This window comes from Lacerta agilis, chromosome 18 (genome assembly GCF_009819535.1).
Source record: "Lacerta agilis isolate rLacAgi1 chromosome 18, rLacAgi1.pri, whole genome shotgun sequence".
Lineage (NCBI taxonomy): Eukaryota > Metazoa > Chordata > Lepidosauria > Squamata > Lacertidae > Lacerta > Lacerta agilis.
In genome coordinates this window covers 10,447,881-10,470,506 of record NC_046329.1, presented here as the reverse complement: position 1 = coordinate 10,470,506, position 22,626 = coordinate 10,447,881, and the positions used below count along the sequence as shown (strand labels likewise).

Below are 22,626 nucleotides of genomic sequence, written 5' to 3'. Positions count from 1 at the left end.
TTTCGCCCCGTCAGCACCCCATGGCTCCCCCCTCCTTTTGTTTGAGCTTCCCAACAATGTCCTGGGTTGCATTTACCCCCCAGTCAGCTTATTGTTAGCTCCGAGGGTTTTGGTCTTTTGTTCCCAGCAAATCCCAGAAAACGCCAGAGCGGCCAAGCTGTCGGAACGGCAGGATCCCTCCGGAAAGGGCCGAGGGATAAAACAGTCCCGGAGGTGAGTCTTGGAAGAATGTGCTCCTGACTGCGGCTGAGGGGGGGGGGATAAAATTCGCCCCACCTGCGAAGGGAGTCCTCCTGCTGCACCCCTGCGTCACAGGAGCCAGGTCTCCCCTGCTCCCTACTGCGGATCGCCCAGCTCTGCTTTGCTCCCGGTGCAGAAAGGTGAGAATGGCCATATTCAGGTGAGCTGATAAACCCACGGTTGGGGAAGCTGTTGTAACAACAACAACAATTTATTTATACCCTTCCCATCTGTCTGGGTTTCCCAAGCAACGCTGGGTGGCTCCCAACAGATTATTAAAAACACGATAAAACATCAAACATTAAAAGCTTCCCTTCAGATGTCTTCTAAAAGTCAGATAGTTGTTTATTTCCTTGACATCTGATGGGAGGGCGCCACCACTGAGAAGGCCCTCTGCCTGGTTCCCTGTAACCTCGCTTCTCGCAGGGAGGGAACCACCAGAAGGCCCTTGGAGCTGGACCTCCGTGTCCGGGCAGAATGATGGGGGCTGAGATGCTCCTTCAGGTCTAGTTGTTTATTTCCTTGACATCTGGTGGGAGGGCGCCACCACTGAGAAGGCCCTCTGCCTGGTTCCCTGTAACCTCGCTTCTCGCAGGGAGGGAACCACCAGACCCTGCTCTCGGGAGATGGACCCTCAGGTATACTGGGCCGAGTCCGTTTAGGGCTTTCAAGGTCAGCACCAACATTTTGAACTGTGCTCAGAAACGTCCTGGGAGCCAATGTCAGTCTTTCAAGACCGGTATCACGTGGTCTCAGCGGCCGCTCCCAGTCCCCAGTCTGGCTGCCGCATTCTGGATTAGTTGCAGTTTCCGGGTCACCTTCAAAGGCAGCCCCACGGAGAGCGCATGGCAGTAGTCCAAGCGGGAGATAACCAGAGCATGCACCCCTCTGGCTCCCCCCCCTCTGCCCCAAAGGATCCTGGGAAGGGTGGTTTTGTTACAGAGAGCTGTTCCCTGGGGAAAGGGATTGAGAAGCCAGTAGGCAAAGTGTGGCTCTGGGGTGGGGTGGGGGGAGGGGACATCCTCGGCCCTACCTGGGGCCAGAACCTGGGACATTCTGCATGCAAAGCAGAGAGGGCTCTACAACCGAGCATCGTGGAATTGTGGACTTGGGAGGTGGGACCTCCGAGGGTCCTCTAGTCCAACCCGCTGCGATGCAGGAATATGCAGCTGTCCCGTGCGGGGATCGAACCGGCGACGGAGCTGTCCTAAAAAAATAAATAAAACAGCAACAACCATGAAAACCTAGAATGGAAGCCTTTTTCGGACAACTTGAAGAAATATTGTAATACGATGAACCCACGAGCAGGATTTCGATCACGAGCGACAGGAGAAATCAAGAGATTAAAGTATTGCCATGGTGGTATTAAGAGAGGAAAAAGACAGGGTGTATCGGAGGGAGAGAAATAAATACACCGAATATTCCGAATAGGATTCCTCGCAAGGAAAGGGAAAAGCTGACAGCTATGGGTAGGAAGTCGACAAAACAAAAGAAAAAATTGACTATGGAGAACTTAACAAAAGCGAAACAAAATTTATTATTATTATTAATTAACAGCAATGGGTGAAACGAAAGCTATAGCTGGGGGGTATAAGTAACTGGAGGGATAACTGAGATTCGTCCCCGCTGCCCCACCCTTCACAGAATGTCACCCGAATAAAAACAAAACAAGGTGTAATGTTTCGTGTGTCCGATAGATAAAGGTAACAAAAATTTGTACGCGTTAAAATTTCGGAAAATTCTTGAAGAGACAGATGTAATCGAATGGGGGGGTGAGCTGTCTGCAATTCCACACACATACAAACACACACCCAACGCAGAGAAATGTCACAATATGACTAATAATAATAATAATAATAATTTATTATTTATACCCCGCCCATCTGGCTGGGTCTCCCCGGCCACTCTGGGCGGCCTCCAACAAATATTAAAATACAATACAAAGTCACAGATGAAAAACTTCCCTAAACAGGGCTGCCTTCAGGTATTTTCTAAATGTCAGGTAGTTGTTTATCTCTCTGACCCCTGGTGGGAGGGCGTTCCACAGGGTGGGCGCCACCACCGAGAATTGCCCTCTGCCTGGTTCCCTGTAGCTTTGCTTCTCGCAGGGAGGGAACAGCCAGAAGGCCCTTGGCGCTGGACCTCAGTGTCCGGGCAGAATGATGGGGGTGGAGACGCTCCTTCAGGACCGAGGCTGTTTAGGGCTTTAAAGCTCAGCACCAACACTTTGAATTGTGCTCGGAAACGTACTGGGAGCCAATGTAGGTCTTTCAAGACCGGTGTTATGTGGTCCCGGCGGCCGCTCCCAGTCCCCAGTCTAGCTGCCGCATTCTGGATTAATTGCAGTTTCCGGGTCACCTTCAAGGGTAGCCCCACGTAGAGCACATTGCAGTAGTCCAAGCGGGAGATAACCAGAGCATGGACCACACTGGCGAGACAGCCTGCAGGCAGGGAGGGTCTCATCCTGCGTCCCAGATGGAGCTGATAAACAGCTTCCCTGGACACGGAATTAACCTGCGCTTCCTTGTCCTTGTCCCTTTTGCTCTCTTGAGAAGGACGCTCCACACCCTCAAATTTTAGCCGTGCCGAAAGCAGACACTCCTCCTGCTTGCTTCTAACCCACATTCCAAGCCCGTCGCCGATCTTATCTTCCTCGCAGAACGCCTCTTTACCCCGGAGGGTTGGCTGTGCGTTGATGGACAAGGTAGCTTATACCTGTTCAGGTGTATTCCCGGCCGCTTTCGGCTTTCCTCTTCCTCCTCGGTTTGGCTCCGAATCCTGGCGGCTTCTGCTGTTTTTTCCCCCCGAAGCTCCATCCGAGGCCCAGGTCGGCCTCACCGTTCCAGAGCAAAGGATGCTTAGATAAAACTCCCCACTGGCAGGTTCTTTGTGTGCGACCCCAGACTTCCGAAGGTGCAGGTAAGGGGAGGGGGATCGTTCATCCAAAAAAATTGTAACTCCAAAACTGCGTACACGTAGCTTTCTCATTTCAGCTTTGCCACAGCCCTGCGAGGTAGGCTTTTAAAAAAACGTGGCCTCTGACAAATTCAACAATCTGTGGCCTTTTAAATCACGGGAGGGGGTATTGTTTTTGTTTATTACGTGTGTGTGTGTGTGTGTGTGTGTGTGTGTTGCAAAGCACATTCTGATCCTTGAATGAAGGACGTTATAGAAATTTAATGAATTAATCAGCAGCAGAAGCAACAACAACCAAAGCCAGTTTAGACGACAACGAACAACAACAACAATGAAAGCCAGTTTAGCTCCTGAATCCAGTTTCAACGGATAGGTGAATCGGCCATTCGTGGTTTCTCCCAGTTTTCCGTTTCCCCACTTCTCCCCATTCCCGCATCAGTTTATTTTAATTTTAATGAAAATTCACACAAAAAATTCAACGGCCTTTCAGTGCGAATTTCTCCTAAACCCACACGCTTGCAGCGCAGTTTTGCCAGATGCACGCATATTTTCAAAGCCGTTTTGCCTGATACGATGCACCCTGTATGTAATTTTCATGAACACGTGCATTTATATGACTGGATCATATGCATTTTTGAGCACATTCCTTGGACAGAGCACAGTGTTGCAGATTCCGAAAGGTGTGTTTCCTTTCGCACATTGTTTCAGAAAGCACAAATGGGTTAGGTTCGCCTTTGGATGAGAACTGAACCAAATTTCTCTGCCAACCATCAATACGTCCCTATTTCCAGGGGGAGAAATGTTGGAGGGGCTGGAATAGGACGTCCCTATTTCCAGGGGAGAAACGTTGGAGGGGCTGGAATAGGACGTCCCTATTTTCAGGGGAGAAACGCTGGAGGGGATGGAATAAGACGTCCCTATTTTCATGGGAGAAACGTTGGAGGGGATGGAATAAGACGTCCCTATTTTCATGGGAGAAACGTTGGAGGGGATGGAATAAGACGTCCCTATTTTCATGGGAGAAACGTTGGAGGGGATGGAATAAGACGTCCCTATTTTCATGGGAGAAACGTTGGAGGGGATGACATTGCCCAAATCAAGGACGTCATCTCTCTCCATCATCTCATGCGTAAGATCAGGGAAAGCTCCATGGCAGCTTCTCCAACACCAAGAGAAGAAGGGCAGGGGAACCAGTCCTGGAATGAAGTGGCAATAAACTGTCCTTGGGAAGGTGAGCATTCGGCGCCCGTCCCGTGAGAATCCCTTTTTTTAATAGCCCATAATTGCCGGGATACGAAGCAAAAGAATTCAAGTTTCTATTGCCCTGTGGGAATGTGGCCACGTCGAGGGCGTGGCTCTGGCGTCAGAAGCCGTGGACTTTGCTTTTCGGACATGCTTTTAAGAGCGGTTTTTCGGGTCCTGACATTCGATGCTGAGTTGCCTCCGTCCCTGAGAGAAAAAAGAGACCTTCCTGGATCGAGAACGAGGAGTCGGAGCCGCACACGGGTGGTAAGAAGACCCCTATTCTCTTCCGGAAGCTATTAATTCGCAGAGATCTTTGGGGAGAGGGAGTTGATCGTTATTATTTAATTGAAATTGTGGCTATCATGGCATACCTTCCAATGAAAATAGGGATATTGTAAATAACAACAACAACAACAACAACAACTTTAATATTTATAACTGGCCCAACTGGCTGGGTTGCCCCAGCCACTCTGGGTGGCTTCCAACATTTATAAAAACAGAATGAAACATGAAACTTTTTTTTTTTTGTAAACTTCCTTCATGGCCGCCTTCAGCTGTCTTCTAAAGGTTGTAGTTATATCTCCTTGGCTTGGTGGTTGCATGACTCCAGACCCTCCAACATTTCTCCCCTGAAAATAGGGACGTCCTATTCCATCCCCTCCAACATTTCTGCCCTGAAAATAGGGACGTCCTATTCCATGTCCTCCATTTCTCCGATGAAAATAGGGCCGTACACCTCTCCTCTTCCTTGACCGACCCATCTTGCTTCTATCATCGATGGTTTGTTGCGATCCTTTCATAAGTGACCATAGTTCGCTGGTAGAACATCTGCTTTGCAAAGGTCCCCGGGTCCAGTCCCTGGCGTCTCTGAGCAGGGTTTTGAGAGAATGCTGCCCTGGATTAAACGTTCGCGTGCACACAATTCTCTCTCATATATCAGGCACGTCCAACAGGTAGATCCTGATCTACCAGTAGATCACTGGACGTCTTGTGGTAGCTCACCGCCAGCTTTTAACTCTGTAAGTAGATCGCAGTCTCTTGGGAGTTGGCCACCCCTGATATATATGAATGAAGCTGATGGGGCCACATTAATTTATCATACAAACGGGGAAAATCAGACTGCTTTTATTATATCATATCGCATTGTAGCATGGGTGGGTGTGATATATAAACACGTACTCACATGCAACACAGGTATCCGAAGAACTTAAGAGGTAAAGGTAAAGGACCCCTGGACGGTTAAGTCCAGTCAAAGGCGACTATGGGGTTGCGGCGCTCATCTCGCTTTCAGGACGAGGGAGCCGGCGTTTGTCCGCAGGCAGCTTTCCGGGTCATGTGGCCAGCAGGACTAAACCGCTTCTGGCGCAACAGGACACCAGAGCGCATGGAAACGCCGTTTGCCTTCCCGCCGCAGCAGTACCTATTTATCTACTTGCGCCGGCGTGCTTTTGGCAGGAGCTGGGAAAGAGTGGCGGGAGCTCACTCCATTGCAGGGATTCAAACCGCCAACCTTCTGATCGGCAAGCCCCAAGAGGCTCCGCGGTTTGGCCCACAGCACCACCCGGCGTCCCTTTAAGAAGTCAGAATCTGGCTCGGTATGTAGCGGTTTCCGATGTCCCTGCGTATCCTCCTAAAATCTTGTGGCCGTGAGTTCCACAGGCTAGCGTTGCGCAGTGCAAAGAGCCTTTCTTTCTTTCTTTCGTCTGGTCCCGAATCTCCTCCTGATCGGTTCCATTGTAGGTGACCTCCCTGGATCTCCTCTCTCTCTCCCGCTCCCCAACTTTAAAAGAAAAACAACAACTTTGCTCGCAGGGTGCTCTAAGCCAGAGACCCTCGACTTCCAGGCCATTGATCCCAGATTATTATTATTTTTGTGGCTTTCTCTGAAGCTGGCAGGAGGGGAAGCACCCGGGAAGGGCACCGAGCCACGGAACTGTTTTGAAACTTGACAGTTTCTTTTGCCCTCCGCTCGTTCCTAGAATTCCTCTGCCGGCCGAGGTTCTTATCAGCCTGGCGCAGACTTGCGCCCTCCCAGTGTGCCTGCGCCTCGTTCAAAACCAGGCAGCGCAGCGCACAGAGAGGGTGCCCCCTAACAGGCCTCTCTGGGGGTGAGACGAGCGGAGAGACAGAGAGAGAGAGAAAAGGCCCCGTGTGGTTTCTGCCTGTTGGGGAAACCGCTCTTTGCTCCGGGTTCAGGAACAGAGGAACGGCCTTTGCTCAGCCATGCGATAGGAGGAATGGATTTCGGTTTCGGCAGGTTGGTTTCGGTGGTGGGCACAGCGCAGGGCAGCCGTGGAGACGGAGAGCTTTGGGTGGTATTTGAAGGGAAGGCGGGGGTGCCTCTGGGAGGGTCAAGAGGGCAGCTGGCCTTACAAAAGCTCGATTTAAAAATGCATTAAAAAAAGGGGGGGTCTTGCAAGCAGGTTGTGTGCCCAGCCCTCCTGGAGAGTGCTTCAGGTGTGGGGCTCATGAGAGTCCGAGGCCCTCTTGCTAACAACTCCCCTGGCATGTTAGAGGATGGAGTTGATAACACCCAAGGTTCCAGGTTCGATCCCCGTGTGGGGCAGCTGCGTATTTCTGCATTGCAAGGGGGTTGGACTAGATGGTCCTTGGTGTCCCCTCCAACTCTAGAATTCCGTGATTCTACTTGGCTTTGGCGAAAGGTGGGCCGGGTGTATCCTGGTGTTCAGAAAAAGTTTGGGAAAGAGGGACCCCGGGGGGCCTTCTAGACCAACCCCCTGCAACTCGGGGATCTCTGCCAATGTGCAGTTGTTTTATCAACTTTCTGCCTGCCTTGCAAATGGCCTAGGGCCGGTCCCCGTCTCTCTCGGACCAAGCTACCTCGCAGGGTTGTTAGGAGGATAAAATGGGGAGAGGGGGATTCCTGCTCCAGGGGGAGAGGACTCGAACCCGTGGTGTGAAGTGACAAGGAAGGAGGAAGGGAAGTAATATTCCCTCTCTGTTCTGCCATGGTCAGAGCCCCAGCTGAAGTCCTGTGTCCAGTTCTGGGCAGCACAATGTAAGAAGGACGTTGACAAGCTGGGATGTGGGCAAAGGAGGGCGACCGAGATGATCAAGGGGTCTGGAAAGCAAGCCTGATGAGGAGCGGTCGAAGGAGCTGGGTATGTTTAGCCTGGGAAAGAGGAGACTGAGAGGAGATAGGCTACCTTCAGATATCTAAAGGGCTGAACATGGAAGAAGGAGCACGCTGGTTTTCTCCTGCTCCAGAGGGCAGGACTCGAACCCACGGCTTCAAGTGACAAGAAAGGAGATTCAGACCCTTTTTGACAAAGCTGTTGGGACACCTCAGGAGGTTGCGGACTCTCCTTCCTTGGGGGATCTTCAGCAGAGATTTGGATGGCCATCTGTCACGGATGCTTTAGCCGAGACCCCTGCATTGCAGGGGGTTGGACTAGATGACCCTCGGGTCCCTCCCGGCTCTACGATCCTAAGCTGCCCAAACACGCGGTGGGGATGAAAACTGACCCCCCTCCCTCCCTGGGAATCAAATCGCTCGTTTGACGACCGGGAAGACTTCCTGGCACACGTACGCAGGTCGCTTGGGTGTTAATCCCGGCTCGCCATTGGCGACTATACCAGCAAACTATACCTTTAAAGGTTCCCTGCGCCGCCGATTCACCATTTCAGTCCCTCCCGCCGATAAGAGAGGGGGCCATGCCAACACAGGAATTCCTGACCTCGCCCAGAACCTGTCTTCCACTTTTGCCAAATTCCTTTAAGGTGTACTCATTCCATCAGCAGTTCGCTCTCCCCCTTGCCCCTCCCCGACCTTTGCCCACCCCACAGAGCTTATCTCTAGCCGAGAAGTCAAAAGTCCTTTGGAGGGAGGGGGCAGCAGCCGTGGAATGCCAGCCTCGCAGGTGACATCGCTGTCAGAATCCGCCCTACCGACCTGACAGCGGTCCCGGATTTGGAGAGCTCTGTTGGTGCCAGGAAGAAGAATTCGGAGCATGTTGTTGGAAGATAGATGCAAGCGCACAAAATTATTATTATTATTATTATTATTATTATTATTATTATTATTATTATTTATTTGTACCCCACCCATCTGGCTGGGTCTCCACAGCTACTCTGGGCGACTTCCAACAAATATTAAAATACATTAAAATGTCACAGATTAAAAACTTCCCTAAACAGGAAAGGGGACAACAGAGGATGAGATGGTTGGACAGTGTTCTCAAAGCTACTAACATGAGTTTGGCCAAACTGCGGGAGGCAGTGAAAGACAGGCGTGCCTGGCGTGCTCTGGTCCATGGGGTCATGAAGAGTCGGACACGACTGAACGACTGAACAACAAAACAGGGCTGCCTTCAGGTATTTTCTGAATGTCAGGTAGTTGTTCATCTCCTTGACCTCCCCAGGGGCCGTCCAGCCCAACCCTCTTGCAGTGCAGGATTGGCACCCAACCTATACTTAAAAACTTCCAATGAAGAAGAAGAAGAAGAAGAAGAGGAGGAGGAGGAGGAGGAGGAGGAGTTTGGATTTGATATCCTGCTTTTCACTACCTGAAGGAGTCTCAAAGCTGCATGTGGAGGAGTGGAGACGCGAACCCCGTTCACCAGATTACAAGTCTACCGCTCTTAACCACTACACCACACCGGCTCTCAAAGAAAGAAAGAAGAGAGAGAGAGAGAGGAGTGGGAAGGAGAGAGAGAGAGAGAGAGAGAGGAGGGGAAAGAAAGAAGAAGAGGAGGAGTTTGGATTTGGTATCCCGCTTTATCTCTACCCGAAGGAGTCTCAAAGTGGCTCACATTCTCCTTTCCCTTCCTCCCCTGAGAAGGAAGACTTCAGAGAAGTGTGACTAGCCCAAGGTCACCCAGCAGCTGCATGTGGAAGAGCGGGGAAGCGAACCCGGTTCACCGGATTATGAGTCCACTGCTGTTAACCACTACACCACGCTGGCTCGCCACCTTCCGTCCCACGGCCAAACGGCTCTCACTGCCAGAAAGTTTTTCCTAATGGCGAGCCGGGATCTCCTTCCTTGGAACTTGAAGCCACGGATGCATTTTAGGGTTAGAAAGTTGACGCAGCCTAGAATAGCATTCGCCTTTCGGGCCGCTGCATCAACTCGCTTGGCTTTTCCGAAGAGGATGAGGAAGCAAGCTGGCATTCTCCACCACCAGGCAGAGAAACCCTGGAAGTGCAAACTAATTCAGACATAGGTAAAGGGACCCCTGACGGTGAGGTCCAGTCGCGGACAACTCTGGGGTTGCGGCGCTCATCTCGCTTTACTGGCTGAGGGAGCCGGCGTCCAGCTTCCGGGTCATGTGGCCGGCATGACTAAGCCGCTTCTGGCGAACCAGAGCAGCGCACGGAAACGCCGTTTACCTTCCCGCCGGAGTGGTACCTATTTATCTACTTGCACTTTGACGTGCTTTCGAACTGCTAGGTGGGCAGGAGCAGGGACCGAGCAACGGGAGCTCACCCCATCATGGCGGGGATTCGAACCGCCGACCTTCTGATCGGCAAGCCCTAGGCTCTGCAGTTTCACCCACAGCGCCACCCGCGTCCCTTAGATATAGATAGTAAATGCAAATTGGCAAGCCCTAGGCTCTGTGGTTTAACCCACAGTGCCACCAGCGTCCCAGTTCAGACAGACAGACACACACACACACAGAGTGAGAGGAGAAGGAAACAAGGGCTGCATTGTTCTCCCCGGTAGGAGAAAACAGTGGCTCGCAGTAGGTAACTCTACCGCGTGGTTTTATTCTCTGATCTCCCTTCCTGGGCATGTTTTGGGGTCCTGCTGGGCCCAGGGATGGATGAAAGGAGTGAAGCTGTCCTCCCTGGTGGGTGGCTCTGCCACCGAAATACCAGCCTCCCCGATTGCCGAGTGACGATTTAAGCTTGCGGTCTTGGATGCAGGATGAGAACGCCAGTAAGTTCTGGCTTTCTGGAACCCTCCGTTGCAGACCTTGCCGTGCGGAAGGAAATAAAGAGGGGAGCTCTTCTTCGGCGCTGAAGGACAACTCGTGATTGAGAAGTTCTCCTAACTTCTCAACACACGTTCTGCCGAATGGATGCATTGTTTTTTCCCGTTTTTTCAAGTGACTGTCCCTGATATAATGACCAGTGCTGTTTTTCTTGGGAAAGAGGTGCCAGAACTCACCTTGTTCTCTTATACAGTTGGAAGCCGAACGGAAACCATGCCGGAAGTCCGTTCGACTTCCGAAAACGTTTGGAAACCAAGGCGCGGCTCCCGATGGGCTGCAGGGAGCTCCTGCAGCCGATCGGAAGCCGCGTCGGACGTCCGGGTTCCAGAGAACGTTCGCAAACCGGAACGCTGACTTCCGGGTTTGCGGCGCTCAGGAGCCAAAACGGTCGAGTTGCAAGGTGTTAGTCAACCAAGGTAAGACTGTAATAATAATAATTATAATAACCACAAAGTAATGGGAAAATATTGGGGGAAAGGTAGACATGGGGAGAACTTCCCTCTCCAACTCGGAGATCTTTTTTCTCTTCGGCTCCTGTTGAAAAACATTCCTGTTTAGACCCGTACGCTTAGGAAGTTGAGGTGTTTTTAATCTGTTTTAGCATTTGAACTTTTGTATGTTTTAAAGCAGGGTTGTGATTTTATTATTATCATCATCATCAAATGACTTTGTTGTTTTATCTTAACCACCCCAAGGTTCTTTACAACCGCGCTGACAAATTAGACTGTTTGCTTTACGAAACCCCAAAGTGAGTAGCTGTTGCGGTGATAAACCGCAAAAGCGAAGTTTTTGATAGACAATTTTAGTCCAGGTGCTCTTGTGACAGTCTTGTAGCGCTAGGGATATTAGAGCGGGGGGGATATGAGTTTAGGCGAAGCCAAGAGTTAAGTGTCCTGCGCCAGATCAATCATTCTTGTTGTTGTTGTTCAGTCGTTCAGTCGTGTCCGACTCTTCGTGACCCCCTGGACCAGAGCACGCCAGGCACACCTATCCTTCACTGCCTCTTGTAGTTTGGCCAAACTCATGCCAGTCGCTTCGAGAACACTGTCCAACCATCTCATCCTCTGTCGTCCCCTTCTCCTTGTGCCCTCCATCTTTCCCAACATCAGGGTCTTTTCCAGGGAGTCTTCTCTTCTCATGAGGTGGCCAAAGTACTGGAGCCTCAGCTTCAGGATCTGCCCTAACCCAGTGTGGGCAGAATTCAGCTCCCTAGAGTCCTCCAGGGACGGCAGCCAGTTGTTATCTGAGCCAAGAGCTTTGGGGGTGTGTTTGTGTGTGTGCTGGAGTTCAGCGGAGTTTTTTGCACAGTTCTGGGGTCAATGTCTGCTGCCGTTTACAGCTTGCGAAACTCCGATGACTTTATGACCTGCGGCATTTCTGTTAATTCTCTCTCCCGCAAAACCAGAAAGTCGAGGGGTATGTGTGCTGGAGTCCACTAGGGAGGCGGTTTATGGTTCTGCGAACAAAACTATGAGCACCCCAGCCACCTTTATCTCTCCTCCCTGGCGAAGTGAGTGATAAATTCTCATTTCTCCCAGCAGAGGGCATTCAGACCTTTGCTATTGTACAGGGGAGGCCTCTAATATAAGGCAGGTCTGCCTTAGAAAAACAGAATCAGACAACTGCAGAAGGGACCATGGGCGTAGCCAGGATTATTTTCTTGTTGGGGGGGGGGGCCTCCAAAAAGTTGTTGTGACTTTCCCCCAAAGAATCTTGGGAAGCGTAGTTTGTGAAGGGTTCCAAGGGTTAGGGAATCCTGGTTCTCCTTAGACTCAGAGAACAAGAGTTCCCTGCAAAGAGGGATTTGATTGCTAAACCGCCCTGGAAATCATATCTCTGCCTGGAACCCTGGAAATAATTAATGATGATGATGATGATGATGATGATGATGATGATAATCATAATAATTTATTATTTATACCCTGCCCATCTGGTTGGGTCTCCCCAGCCACTCTGGGTGGCTCCCAACAGAATATTAAAAACGTGATAAAACGTCAAATATTAAAAACTTCCCTAAACAGGGCTACCTTCAGATGTCTTCTAAAAGTCGGGTAGTTGTTTATTTCCTTGACATCTGATGGGAGGGTGCCACCACCGAGAAGGCCCTCTGCCTGGTTCCCTGTAACCTCACTTCTCGCAGGGAGGGAACCGCCAGAAGGCCCTCGGGAGATGGACCCCGGTGTCCGGGCAGAACGATGGGGGTGGAGACGCTCCTTCAGGTATACTGGGCCGAGGCCGTTTAGGGCTTTAAAGGTCAGCACCAACCCTTTGAGTTGTGCTCAGAAACGTCCTGGGAGCTAATGGAGGTCTTTCAGGACCGGTGTGATATGGTCTCCACTCCCAGTCCCCAGTCCAGCTGCCGCATTCTGGATTAGTTGCAGTTTCTGGGTCACCTTCAAAGGTAGCAGTCAGTCAGAGTGGGTGATACTGGGCTATATGAGCAGCCAGTCTAACCCAGCAGAAGGCAGCTTGCTATGTACTGTATATATGAATATATATATTTCCTCTTGCTACCCAGGAACCGCAAAGCCCTGTTCCTGATGTGAAGGCTGCACGGCGCCACTGGAACACTCAACCTGTGTAAAACACCTAGAGAACATCTCCTCGCCTCCTAAGGGGAAGTCTCTGAGGAACCTCCTTTCGGAAACGGAAATGTACATCCGTAGGCTTGTCTTCACCTCGTCTCCGACCATGGACCCCGAAGACGAAGAACCGAGCAGCCCCCGGTCCGGTTCGCGAAGGGGGCTGAAGTTTGAAGAGGCGGCGGGCGACGAGTATTTTGACTTGGGGCACCACCGCGAGGAGAGGGCTGGGGATGGGTGGGTGATGGCCGACTCCAACGAAAATGGGTCAAAGGCCATCAATGGGAGGAAGGACCTTTGGGCGGCACCGCTGGGCAGAGAGTCCAAGCTGGAGGTGGTCAAATCCGGCTCGCTGTACGACATCCGGGCGTACAAAGGCGAGATGAAGCCTTCGAGGCTTTACGGCGAGGACGAAGAGGAGCTGAGGTACAGGATCCGCCCCGAGGAGGCCTCGCCGGAGAAAGCCGAGGAGCTCGAGGAGGAACGGCGGGAGATTATCCGCAGCCAAGTGGTGAGGAAGAGCACCACCATGGCCGAAAAGTGGAGCTCTGCGGAGGAGCTGGAGGACATCAACGCTTCCTCCGCCGGCCGAGAAGCCGCCCCGGGGACGAGGAGTTATTCCACCGGCTTCGCCGTCTGTTTCGACAGCCCGTCTTCCCGCTGGGAGAGCACCCCCGTCGACCCTCAAAACATAGACACGGAGAAGATCAACTTCGCCATGGCTCGGCAACAGTTTTTGGAACTGGAGAAGACAAACCCCAAGCTGCTTCTGGGGCCGAGGAAACCGGCACCCAGCTCGCGGACAACGCAAAACATTCAGGGGACGGAAGCGGAGCAGATTCAGGAGCAGATTCCTGATGTCTACGGCCAGAGAAGAGTGGGTTGGTCTAGTGAGCGGGCAGAGAGTCGGGTTCCCCAAAGAACAGAGCCCACATGTCCCAAGCAAGCCCCTATTTGTCAAAACTCAGATTACGGTCTGGCAGAAATGCCCCAGAACACAAACGTTGTGGCGCCTGATGGAAGAAGGGTCTACATCAAAGAGGAGCTGGGAGAACCTCTGGACTGGGAGGCCGGTGGCCAAGGCCTTGCGGAAGAAGATCTGGGGTCCTCGGACGAGACGCCCATTGAGCGGGAAATCCGGCTGTCGATGGAAAGGGAGGACGCCCACCGCAAAGAGAGGGGGATCCACCGGGTCGACAGCCGGGATGAGCTGGTGGAGATCCAGACCAAGCCTCTGCTGCTGTCCGCCGACACGCCGCCAGCTTCCTCCAGGAAAGGAAAAGACAAACACGGCGTTTCCTTCTTCGTGCAGAGGGAGATCGAGCAGGAAACCAGGCGAGAGGAGGACCTGCAGAAGGAAGGGAGGCTGTCCGGGACGTACGACAGGGGGGTCTGCCGGGAGATCTCGGAACGCCGGAAAGTGTTCGAAAGGGACGAGGAGGCCCCCATGACGGCAAGGATGCTGGGGGAGAGAGAGGAGGCCCGGAATGGTGACCCCGGGAAAAGGACGGCCGGCCAGGACGTGAAGTGGAGCTCAGAGGCCTACCAGCCTTCTTTACCCAGCAGAAGAAAGCAAAGGGGCGACTCGCCCCCTTTCGACCAGAACGACACTGTTTTCGGCCAGCGGGTGGATTCCTCTGGCGCTCGGGTTCTGGGAGACTCGGAGCCTGCGATTTTGCGGGAGGGACATTTCGCCATCCCGGTGAGGAAACTCAGGTTCTCGTCCCCCGTCGACCGGGAACCCCTGACCTCCCGGAGGAAAGAGGGCAGCCCGGAGTGGGCCGCTCCCCGGGAGGAGCTGTACACCGTGAAGACGCAGAGACCCCGGATGTCGGCCCTGATCGACCAGGAGATCCGGGACGCTTTGCAGAGGGAAGTGGAGCTCCAGGAGCAGAGGAGAAGAGCCGGGACAGCGACGGGGTCGAAGGCGCCCTCTCGGACGTCGTCGCAGAGCTCGGGTGAGAAGGGCAGGGTGGGGGGATCGATGCCGGCCGCTTCACATGCCGTGGAGAATCGCATCACCAGAGCTGTCATTTTATTCGCACACCGCCTTTACATAGCTAGAACCCCGCTCCAGGCGGTTGGCAGCACGAAAAGGTTTGCAGAATTGCAACCGTAAGGAAAGGCGGTCAGAAACAATGAATAAAACCGTACCCTCCAACTTTCCCCTGAATAAAATAGGGGTGTCTTAGTAATAATAACCCATCTGACGGAGTTGCCAACTAAATTATTATTATTATTATTATTATTATTATTATTTATTACTTATACCCCGCCCATCTGGCCGGGCCGCCACAGCCACTCTGGGCGGCTCCCAACAGAATACTAAAAACATGACAAAATATCAAACATCAAAAACTTCCCTAAACAGGGCTGCCTTCAGATGGCTTCTAAAAGTCAGATAGTTGTTTATTTCCTTGACATCTGATGGGAGGGCGCCACCACCGAGAAGGCCCTCTACCTGGTTCCCTGTAACCTCCCAGGGAGGGAACTGCCAGAAGACCCTCGGGAGATGGACCCCGGTGTCCGGGGTGGAGACGCTCCTCCAGGGATTTAATAGAACATTAAACATTAAAAACATCCCTATACAGGGCTGCCTTCAGATGTCTTCTAAAAGTCAGATAGTTGTTTATTTCCTTGACATCTGACGGGAGGGCATTCCATAGGGCGGGCGCCACCACCAAGAAGGCCCTCTGCCTGGTTCCCTGTAACCTCCCAGGGAGGGAACTGCCAGAAGACCCTCGGGAGATGGACTCCAGTGTCTGGGGTGGAGACGCTCATTCAGGGATATAATAGAACATTAAAAACTTCCCTAAACAGGGCTGCCTTCAGGTGTCTTCTAAAAGTCAGATAGTTGTTTATTTCCTCGACATCTGGTGGGAGGGCGCCACCACCGAGAAGGCCCTGAGATCAAGCCAGATAGCTCTGTGGTTGGTTTGTTTCTTTTTTTAATTTAAAAGAAAACCTGCCAACTCTCCTCTCTTCTGATTCCCTCCACCAGCTGCTTCGGGGATTTCCGACAGCTACTGCGTATCGGCCGCGGCTGCTCCCGATTCCCCTGCGAGGTCATCTCCCTCGGCGTCCCCGCGGCAAGCCTATGCGGGGAGACCATCCTCGGAGCGTCCCTCGGCGGAAGAGGAGAAGACCAAGAGGCACAGGGAGGGAGGAAAGGTAGGGACTTGCCAGCATCCGCTGCAACGGGGGGCGGAGGTTGCTGCCTTAGACAGGAGGAGGATCCTAGAATCGTAGAGTTGGAAGGGACCCCGTGAGTTATCTAGTCCAACCCCCCCTGTAACGCAGGAATGAATACTCAGCTGTCCCCTACGGGGATTGAACCTGCAACCTTGGCGTTTTCAGCACCATGCTCTAACCAACGGAGGGGTTTGCATGCAGAAATCCCCAGATTCTATCCCTGACATCTCCAGGAGAAGAAACCCCAAAGCAGGGGTCAGCATACTTTTTCAGTAGGGGCCGGTCCACTGTCCCTCTGACCTTGTGGGGGGCCGGACTATATTTGGGGGGGGTGAATGAATTCCTATGCCCCGCAAATAACCCAGAGATGCATTTTAAATAAAAGCACACATTCTACTCATGTAAAAACAAGCTGATTCCCGGACTGTCCCCGGGCCGGATTGAGAAGGCAATTGGGCCTGATCCGGCCCCCGGGCCTTAGTTTGCCTACCCATGCCCTAGAGAGCCACTACTGCCTGTCCGTGTAAGCAATGCTGAACTAGATGGAGCCCTGGCCCAGGCGGCTTCCTATTAAAATCTGGCCTTTATTTAGTATCAAGAGGACTAGAATCTTGCATTATCCTCCGGGGAATTGAGCAGCAGAGCACCTGCGCAGGTGTTTCCCCCAGGTTCGATCCCCGGTGTCTCCAGTCGGAGCTGAAAAAGTCTGAGTTGCGGCTGGCTGACACCGAGCGAGCTGAGAGTTGTGACTCAGCACAAGACACCTTTCCTGTGCTCCTAATTTGCAAAACACTGGAGGGCGTGCAGTTCAGCCGTTCCTACGGGACATCCCCTCCCTGCCAGATTTCCTGTTCTCTTATTTTCCTTCCCTCTTTCCCCCCCAGTATGCTGGCATCGATCTGCACGACGAAATCGACTCTGAGGTAAGACCTACGGGAGGGGAAAGCAGGGTGCCGAAAGATACACAGAGGGGCCTGTTCTTTGCAGCGGAACCTCAGTTTCCGAGCGTCTCGGAAGCCGGGCGCCAACTGCTAGGCTGGCAGGAGCAGGGACCGAGCAACGGGAGCTCACTGTCTGACTCAGAAGTAAACCCCACTGTAATCAACGGAGCTGGCCCCCATTTAACCGGGTCAAGACTGTGCAGCCTTGCACTCCAATCCTGGGCATTTTTTTTACTCAGAAGGAAGCCCCACTGAGTTCAATAGGATTTACGCTCCGGTTCGTTCCCGATCATTCTCACAGTTCTTATTACAGTGGTGCCTCGGTTGTCAAACATAATCCATTCCGGAAGACCATTCGACTTCCGAAACGGTCGACAACCGAGGCGCAAAAGGGCGGTCTCCAAAGCCAACGGAGAAAATTAACTGATTAGAGAACTGGGCCAAAGCAAACAAGATGAATTTTAACAAGGAAAAATGTAAAGTACTACACTTGGGCAAAAAAAAAATGAAAGGCACAAATACAGGATGGGTGACACCTGGCTTGAGAGCAGTACATGTGAAAAGGATCTAGGAGTCTTGGTGGACCATAAACTTGACATGAGTCAACAGTGTGATGCAGCAGCTAAAAAAGCCAATGCAATTCTGGGCTGCATCAATAGGAGTATAGCGTCTAGATCAAGGGAAGTAATAGTACCACTATATTCTGCTCTGGTCAGACCTCACCTGGAATACTGTGTCCAGTTCTGGGCACCACAGTTCAAGAAGGATACTGACAAGCTGGAAGGTGTCCAGAGGAGGGCAACCAAAATGGTCCAAGGCCTGGAAATGATGCCTTATGAGGAACGGCTTAGGGAGCTGGGTATGTTTAGCCTGGAGAAGAGACGGTTAAGGGGTGATATGATAGCCATGTTCAAATATATAAAAGGATGTCATATAGAGGAGGGCGAAAGGTTGTTTTTTGCTGCTCCAGAGAAGCGGACACGGAGCAATGGATTCAAACTACAAGAAAGAAGATTCCACCTAAACATTAGGAAGAACTTCCTGACAGTGAGAGCTGTTGGACAGTGGAATTTGCTGCCAAGGAGTGTGGTGGAGTCTCCTTCTTTGGAGGTCTTGAAGCGGAGGCTTGGCAGCCATCTGTCAGGAATGCTTTGATGGTGTTTCCTGCTTGGCAGGGGGTTGGACTGGATGGCCCCTGGGGTCTCTTCCAACTCTAGGATTCTATGAAATTGAAAAACGCGCAGCGGAAGCCGCTCAACTTCCGAGGCGCCTTCGAAAACGGAAGCAATTACTTCCGGGTTTTCGGCATTCGGTAACTGAAATGTTTGGCTTCCAAGACGCTCGAAAACAAAGTTACCACTGTATTATTATTATTATTATTATTATTATAGCCCACTGTTTTCCCTGGCAGGGACTCAAGGCAGCCTACACCAAAATTTTATTTCACCACGGGCACGCGGCCCCCGGGAACTCGTCTGCCAGGCAAGGTGGACCCCGGGGCTGCAAAAGAACCCTTGTTCTCTTATCTGAGCCGCCGATTCCTTTTGCAGGTTGTGAAATCCACCAAAGTCGTCTGCCAGAGGGGACTCCTGGCTCAGCTTTGGGAGACGGGCCAGATCCGCGGGGCCGGCGACGACAGCGACTGATCCTTTGAGAGGAACTAGATTTCCCAAAGCCGGGGTTGGCGCCCACCTGCGGGGCTTTCCTTTGGTTCCCCCTCCCCTTTTAATTCTCTGTGTTGTTGTTTTTCTGTTCGATCCCGCTGACCCATCTATGCCCAATTAAAACTCTGCGTTGCTTTGATTGCAAGAGAGACGGCCCAGAATTGGTCCTGCCGATTTCACGGGCTCCGGGTTGCAATGTGGGGAGGTGGGGGGCAACCAGACACTACTGTAGGTAAGAGAGACACCGCCCGCCCCCTTGCCTTTGCATCTGACGGCAAACAGCTGCCGCTCGCAGGAGAAAGAGCCCCGAGATCCAGTCCTGAGGACTAGCATCTTAACTTTCCTTTTAGGGGGAGGTCAGTGGCAGTGCCGAAGGCCCCTCGAGTCCAGTCCCTGGCACTGCCAACCAGTACTCAGGCAGATGGTCTCAGTATAGGGCAGCTTCCCACTTCCCCCTTTAAATCAGTTCATGAGGACTAGAATCTTCGTCCCCTCCCTTTTTTTAAAAGGAAAGGACTAGGGCTTGGGAGCAGAGCCGCCGCTTTTGGACGCAGAAGCTCCCAGATTTGAACCTTGACATCTCAAGGTAGGCCTGGGAGAGAGGCGGCAGCCCGAGAGAGCTGCTGCCAGTCCGTGCCCAGATATTCTGAGCTAGATGGAGTCTTAATATAGTGTGGGTTTCCTTCCTTCCTGAGCAGAGGCAGTTGGGGCTGGGTGGTGGCAGCACCTTCTGCCGTTTTTGTGGCTGGTGGGTCCAAATAACAATAACAATAATTTTTAATTTACACCCCGCCCTTCTAGCTGAGTTTCCACAGCCTCTCTGGGTGGCTCCCAACAGAATATTAAAAACCAAGATTTAAAACTTCCCTAAACAGGGCCGCCTTCAGATGTCTTCTAAAAGTCAGATAGTTGCTTATTTCCTTGACATCTGACGGGAGGGTGCCACCACCGAGAAGGCCCTCTGCCTGGTTCCCTGTAACCTCGCTTCTCGCAGGGAGGGAACCACCAGAAGGCCCTCGGGAGATGGACCCCGGTGTCCGGGGTGGAGACACTCCTTCAGGTCTGCTGGGCCGAGGCCATTTAGGGTTTCCAAGGTCAGCACTTTGAATAAATATCCTGGGAGCCAATGTAGGTCTTTCAGGACCGGTGTTATATGGTCTCAGTGGCCGCTCCCAGTCCTCAGTCTGGCTGCCGCATTCTGGATCAGTTTCAGTTTCCGGGTCACCTTCAAAGGTAGCCCCGCGGAGAGCGCATGGCAGTAGTCCAAGCGGGAGATAACCAGAGCATGCACCACTCTGGCCAGACAGGGTACCCTTGATAGGGTAGGAACCCTCACTGCCCCGCTGGGACTTGGAACGCAGAGCTCCAACGTCCAAATCTTAACTTCCTTTCTGCTAAATTTCCAGCATCCTTGTAGAGGGCGGGTTCTGTTTGTTTCCTGGCTAAGGAGGTGGCCCGGATCCATGCACGTAGCATCAGTTGGGGTGCCTGACCCTCAAATCTCGAGAGGCCCCTGGGACCCAGCACTTTCTCTCTCGTTTGGTTCCTGCATGGTCACAACGGGGTCATATATGTATATGTGTATAATTTATATACGATCAAGAAAGAGGAATAAATCGTTTCGTCTCCGTCCTTTTGCAAATGTTAAAGTCCAGTGCCGGATTTACGTAAAAGCTAAACAAGCTATAGCTTAGGGCCCCACTCTCTTGGGGGGCCCCAAAAAAAATCAAAGGGGAAAAAACCTGGATGTACATTTCCAAAATATAAGATAAAAAACAAACAAAATAAAACCTACATACAGCAACTGTGTTTTGTGTTGCGTTGGCTACTAGCATGTAAGTCTGTCTGCTAGCCTGCTCCCTAAAATATGACCGGTTTGCTAATTTCTATATATAGGGTCCCTCGGTTCTCAAACTTAATACATTCCGGAAGACTGTTCCAAAACCAAGGTGTGCTTTCCCATAGAAAGTAATGCAAAATGGATTAATCCGTTCCAGGTTTTTAAAAACAACCCCAAGACATTGCATTTCACTATTAATATACTTTTTAATTGTATTTCAGTTCAACCATTACTTCGATAAAATACATATTTTGTTATGTGCAAATGGCTTTAGATACCTATTCGGTCCATAAATGACCTTATAGTATATATTCGACACAAAAAACAGTGACAATTTCTTGTTGGCAAAAGGTAGCTGGACATAGAAAGGGCCCCGTTACCTTCAGGAGCTGAGGGCCGCATCAAACCTAAATCCGGCCCTGGTTATGTCAGAGACGGGGGAAACATTTTGCAGCCAGAGGGCCGCATTCCCTTCTGGGCAACTTTCCGGGGGCCACATGGTGGCAGCGGGAGGGGCCAGTCAAAAGTGGGCGGAGTCCCAAATGGATGAATTTAACCTTCGCACGGCAAGCTGGTTTCTAGACAGGCACAGCTCTCTCTACCTTACATCTGGACAAGCTGCGAAACTGTTCAGAAACGGGCAACCCCAATGGACCGCAGTGTAAAAAAAAAAAAAAAAAAAAGACACGGCACGAAAGGAAAACGGGCTGGTGGGGAGAAGGAAAGAAAGAAAGCTCATAAGCCGTAGCTCAGTTGGTCAGAGCGCGGTGCTGGTAACGCCAAGGTTGCAGGTTCGTGAATCTATGACCACACCTTTAAAGGACGTGGCTCCCTCCCAAAAATATTGGGAACTGCAGCTCACCCCTCACAGAGCACCCAATAGCAAACTAGAGTTCCCAGGACCCTTTGTGCCGGGCAGCCGTGCGTTTGAAATATATAGCGTGGGTGTGAGTGCTGTTGTGCCAGGCAAAAAAACCACACAGGCTGAGATTATATATTTAAAAGTAAATTACAGTCCTTATCTGCTTGGAAACTCTCTTTTAAAGTAGATTGCCCTCTGCAACCCAACATGACCTTCATCTCTGTTAATTTTATCCACACACACACCTTTTTTGGGGGGGTCATCACTTTGTTGCTGCTGTTGCCGTTTTTTAAAAAACGAATGCTAGCTTGACTGGAAGTCGAACTACGCTGCAACGCCTCCCGGCTTCCACCAGAGGGCGCGAAGACCCTGCAGATGTTACAGATGTGGCTCCAAATGCTGCTTCGATAAAGGGCTCGTTTCGTTATAGCAACAGCGAGAAACCTGTCTCCTGCCTGGCCTTGGCGCACGTAGCTCAGCACTGCCCGCACTGGCAGGCAGCAGCTGCCCCAGCATTTCAGGAACGGGGCATTCCCAGTCCTGCCTGGCCTTAATGAAAAAGAAACGGCAGCTGGGCGGGAGGCGGTCAAGTGGCTGAGCCCAGGACTCTGGCACTCCGGTTTCCAGCACCCGGCAGGTGAGAAACGGAGAGCCCTGAGAAATTATGCATGATCTCCTCTGGATTTAGGAGCTGCGATAAGTATCCTCGGAGGTCTCTGCTCAGCCGCCGGCTGTTCTGTGTGAGCTGGGCCCCATTACCCTCTGCTATATCTATAGCTAAAGGTAAAGGGACCCCTGACCATTAGGTCCAGTCTAAGGGAAAGCGAGGGACGCGGGTGGCGCTGTGGGTCAAACCACTGTGTCGCTTGGGCTTGCCGATCAGAAGGTCGGCGGTTCGAATCCCCGCGATGGTGTGAGCTCCCGTTGCTCGGTCCCTGCTCCTGCCCACCTAGCAGTTCGAAAGCACATCAAAGTGCAAGTAGATAAATAGGGACCGCTCCGGCGGGAAGGTAAACGGAGTTTATGTGCGCTGCTCTGGTTCGCCAGAAGCGGCTTAGTCATGCTGGCCACATGACCCGGAAGCTGGACGCCAGCAAACTGGGCCAGTAAAGTGAGATGAGCGCCGCAACCCCAGAGTCGTCCACGACTGGACCTAACGGGTCAGGGGTCCCTTTACCTTTTAAGGGAAA

General features: G+C 51.9%; 1 protein-coding gene across 1 annotated transcript; it reads left to right on the top strand.

The window, feature by feature from the left end:
* Nucleotides 1-12,975: 12,975 nt before the first annotated feature.
* MISP (mitotic spindle positioning) lies at nt 12,976-18,800 on the top strand. Its single transcript, XM_033136926.1, has 4 exons — nt 12,976-14,895; nt 15,939-16,108; nt 17,014-17,052; nt 18,621-18,800. Exons 1-4 carry the CDS (start codon nt 13,008-13,010, stop codon nt 18,714-18,716), a joined length of 2,193 nt encoding a protein of 730 aa, XP_032992817.1. The 5' UTR covers nt 12,976-13,007; the 3' UTR covers nt 18,717-18,800.
* The last annotated feature ends 3,826 nt before the right edge of the window (nt 18,801-22,626 follow it).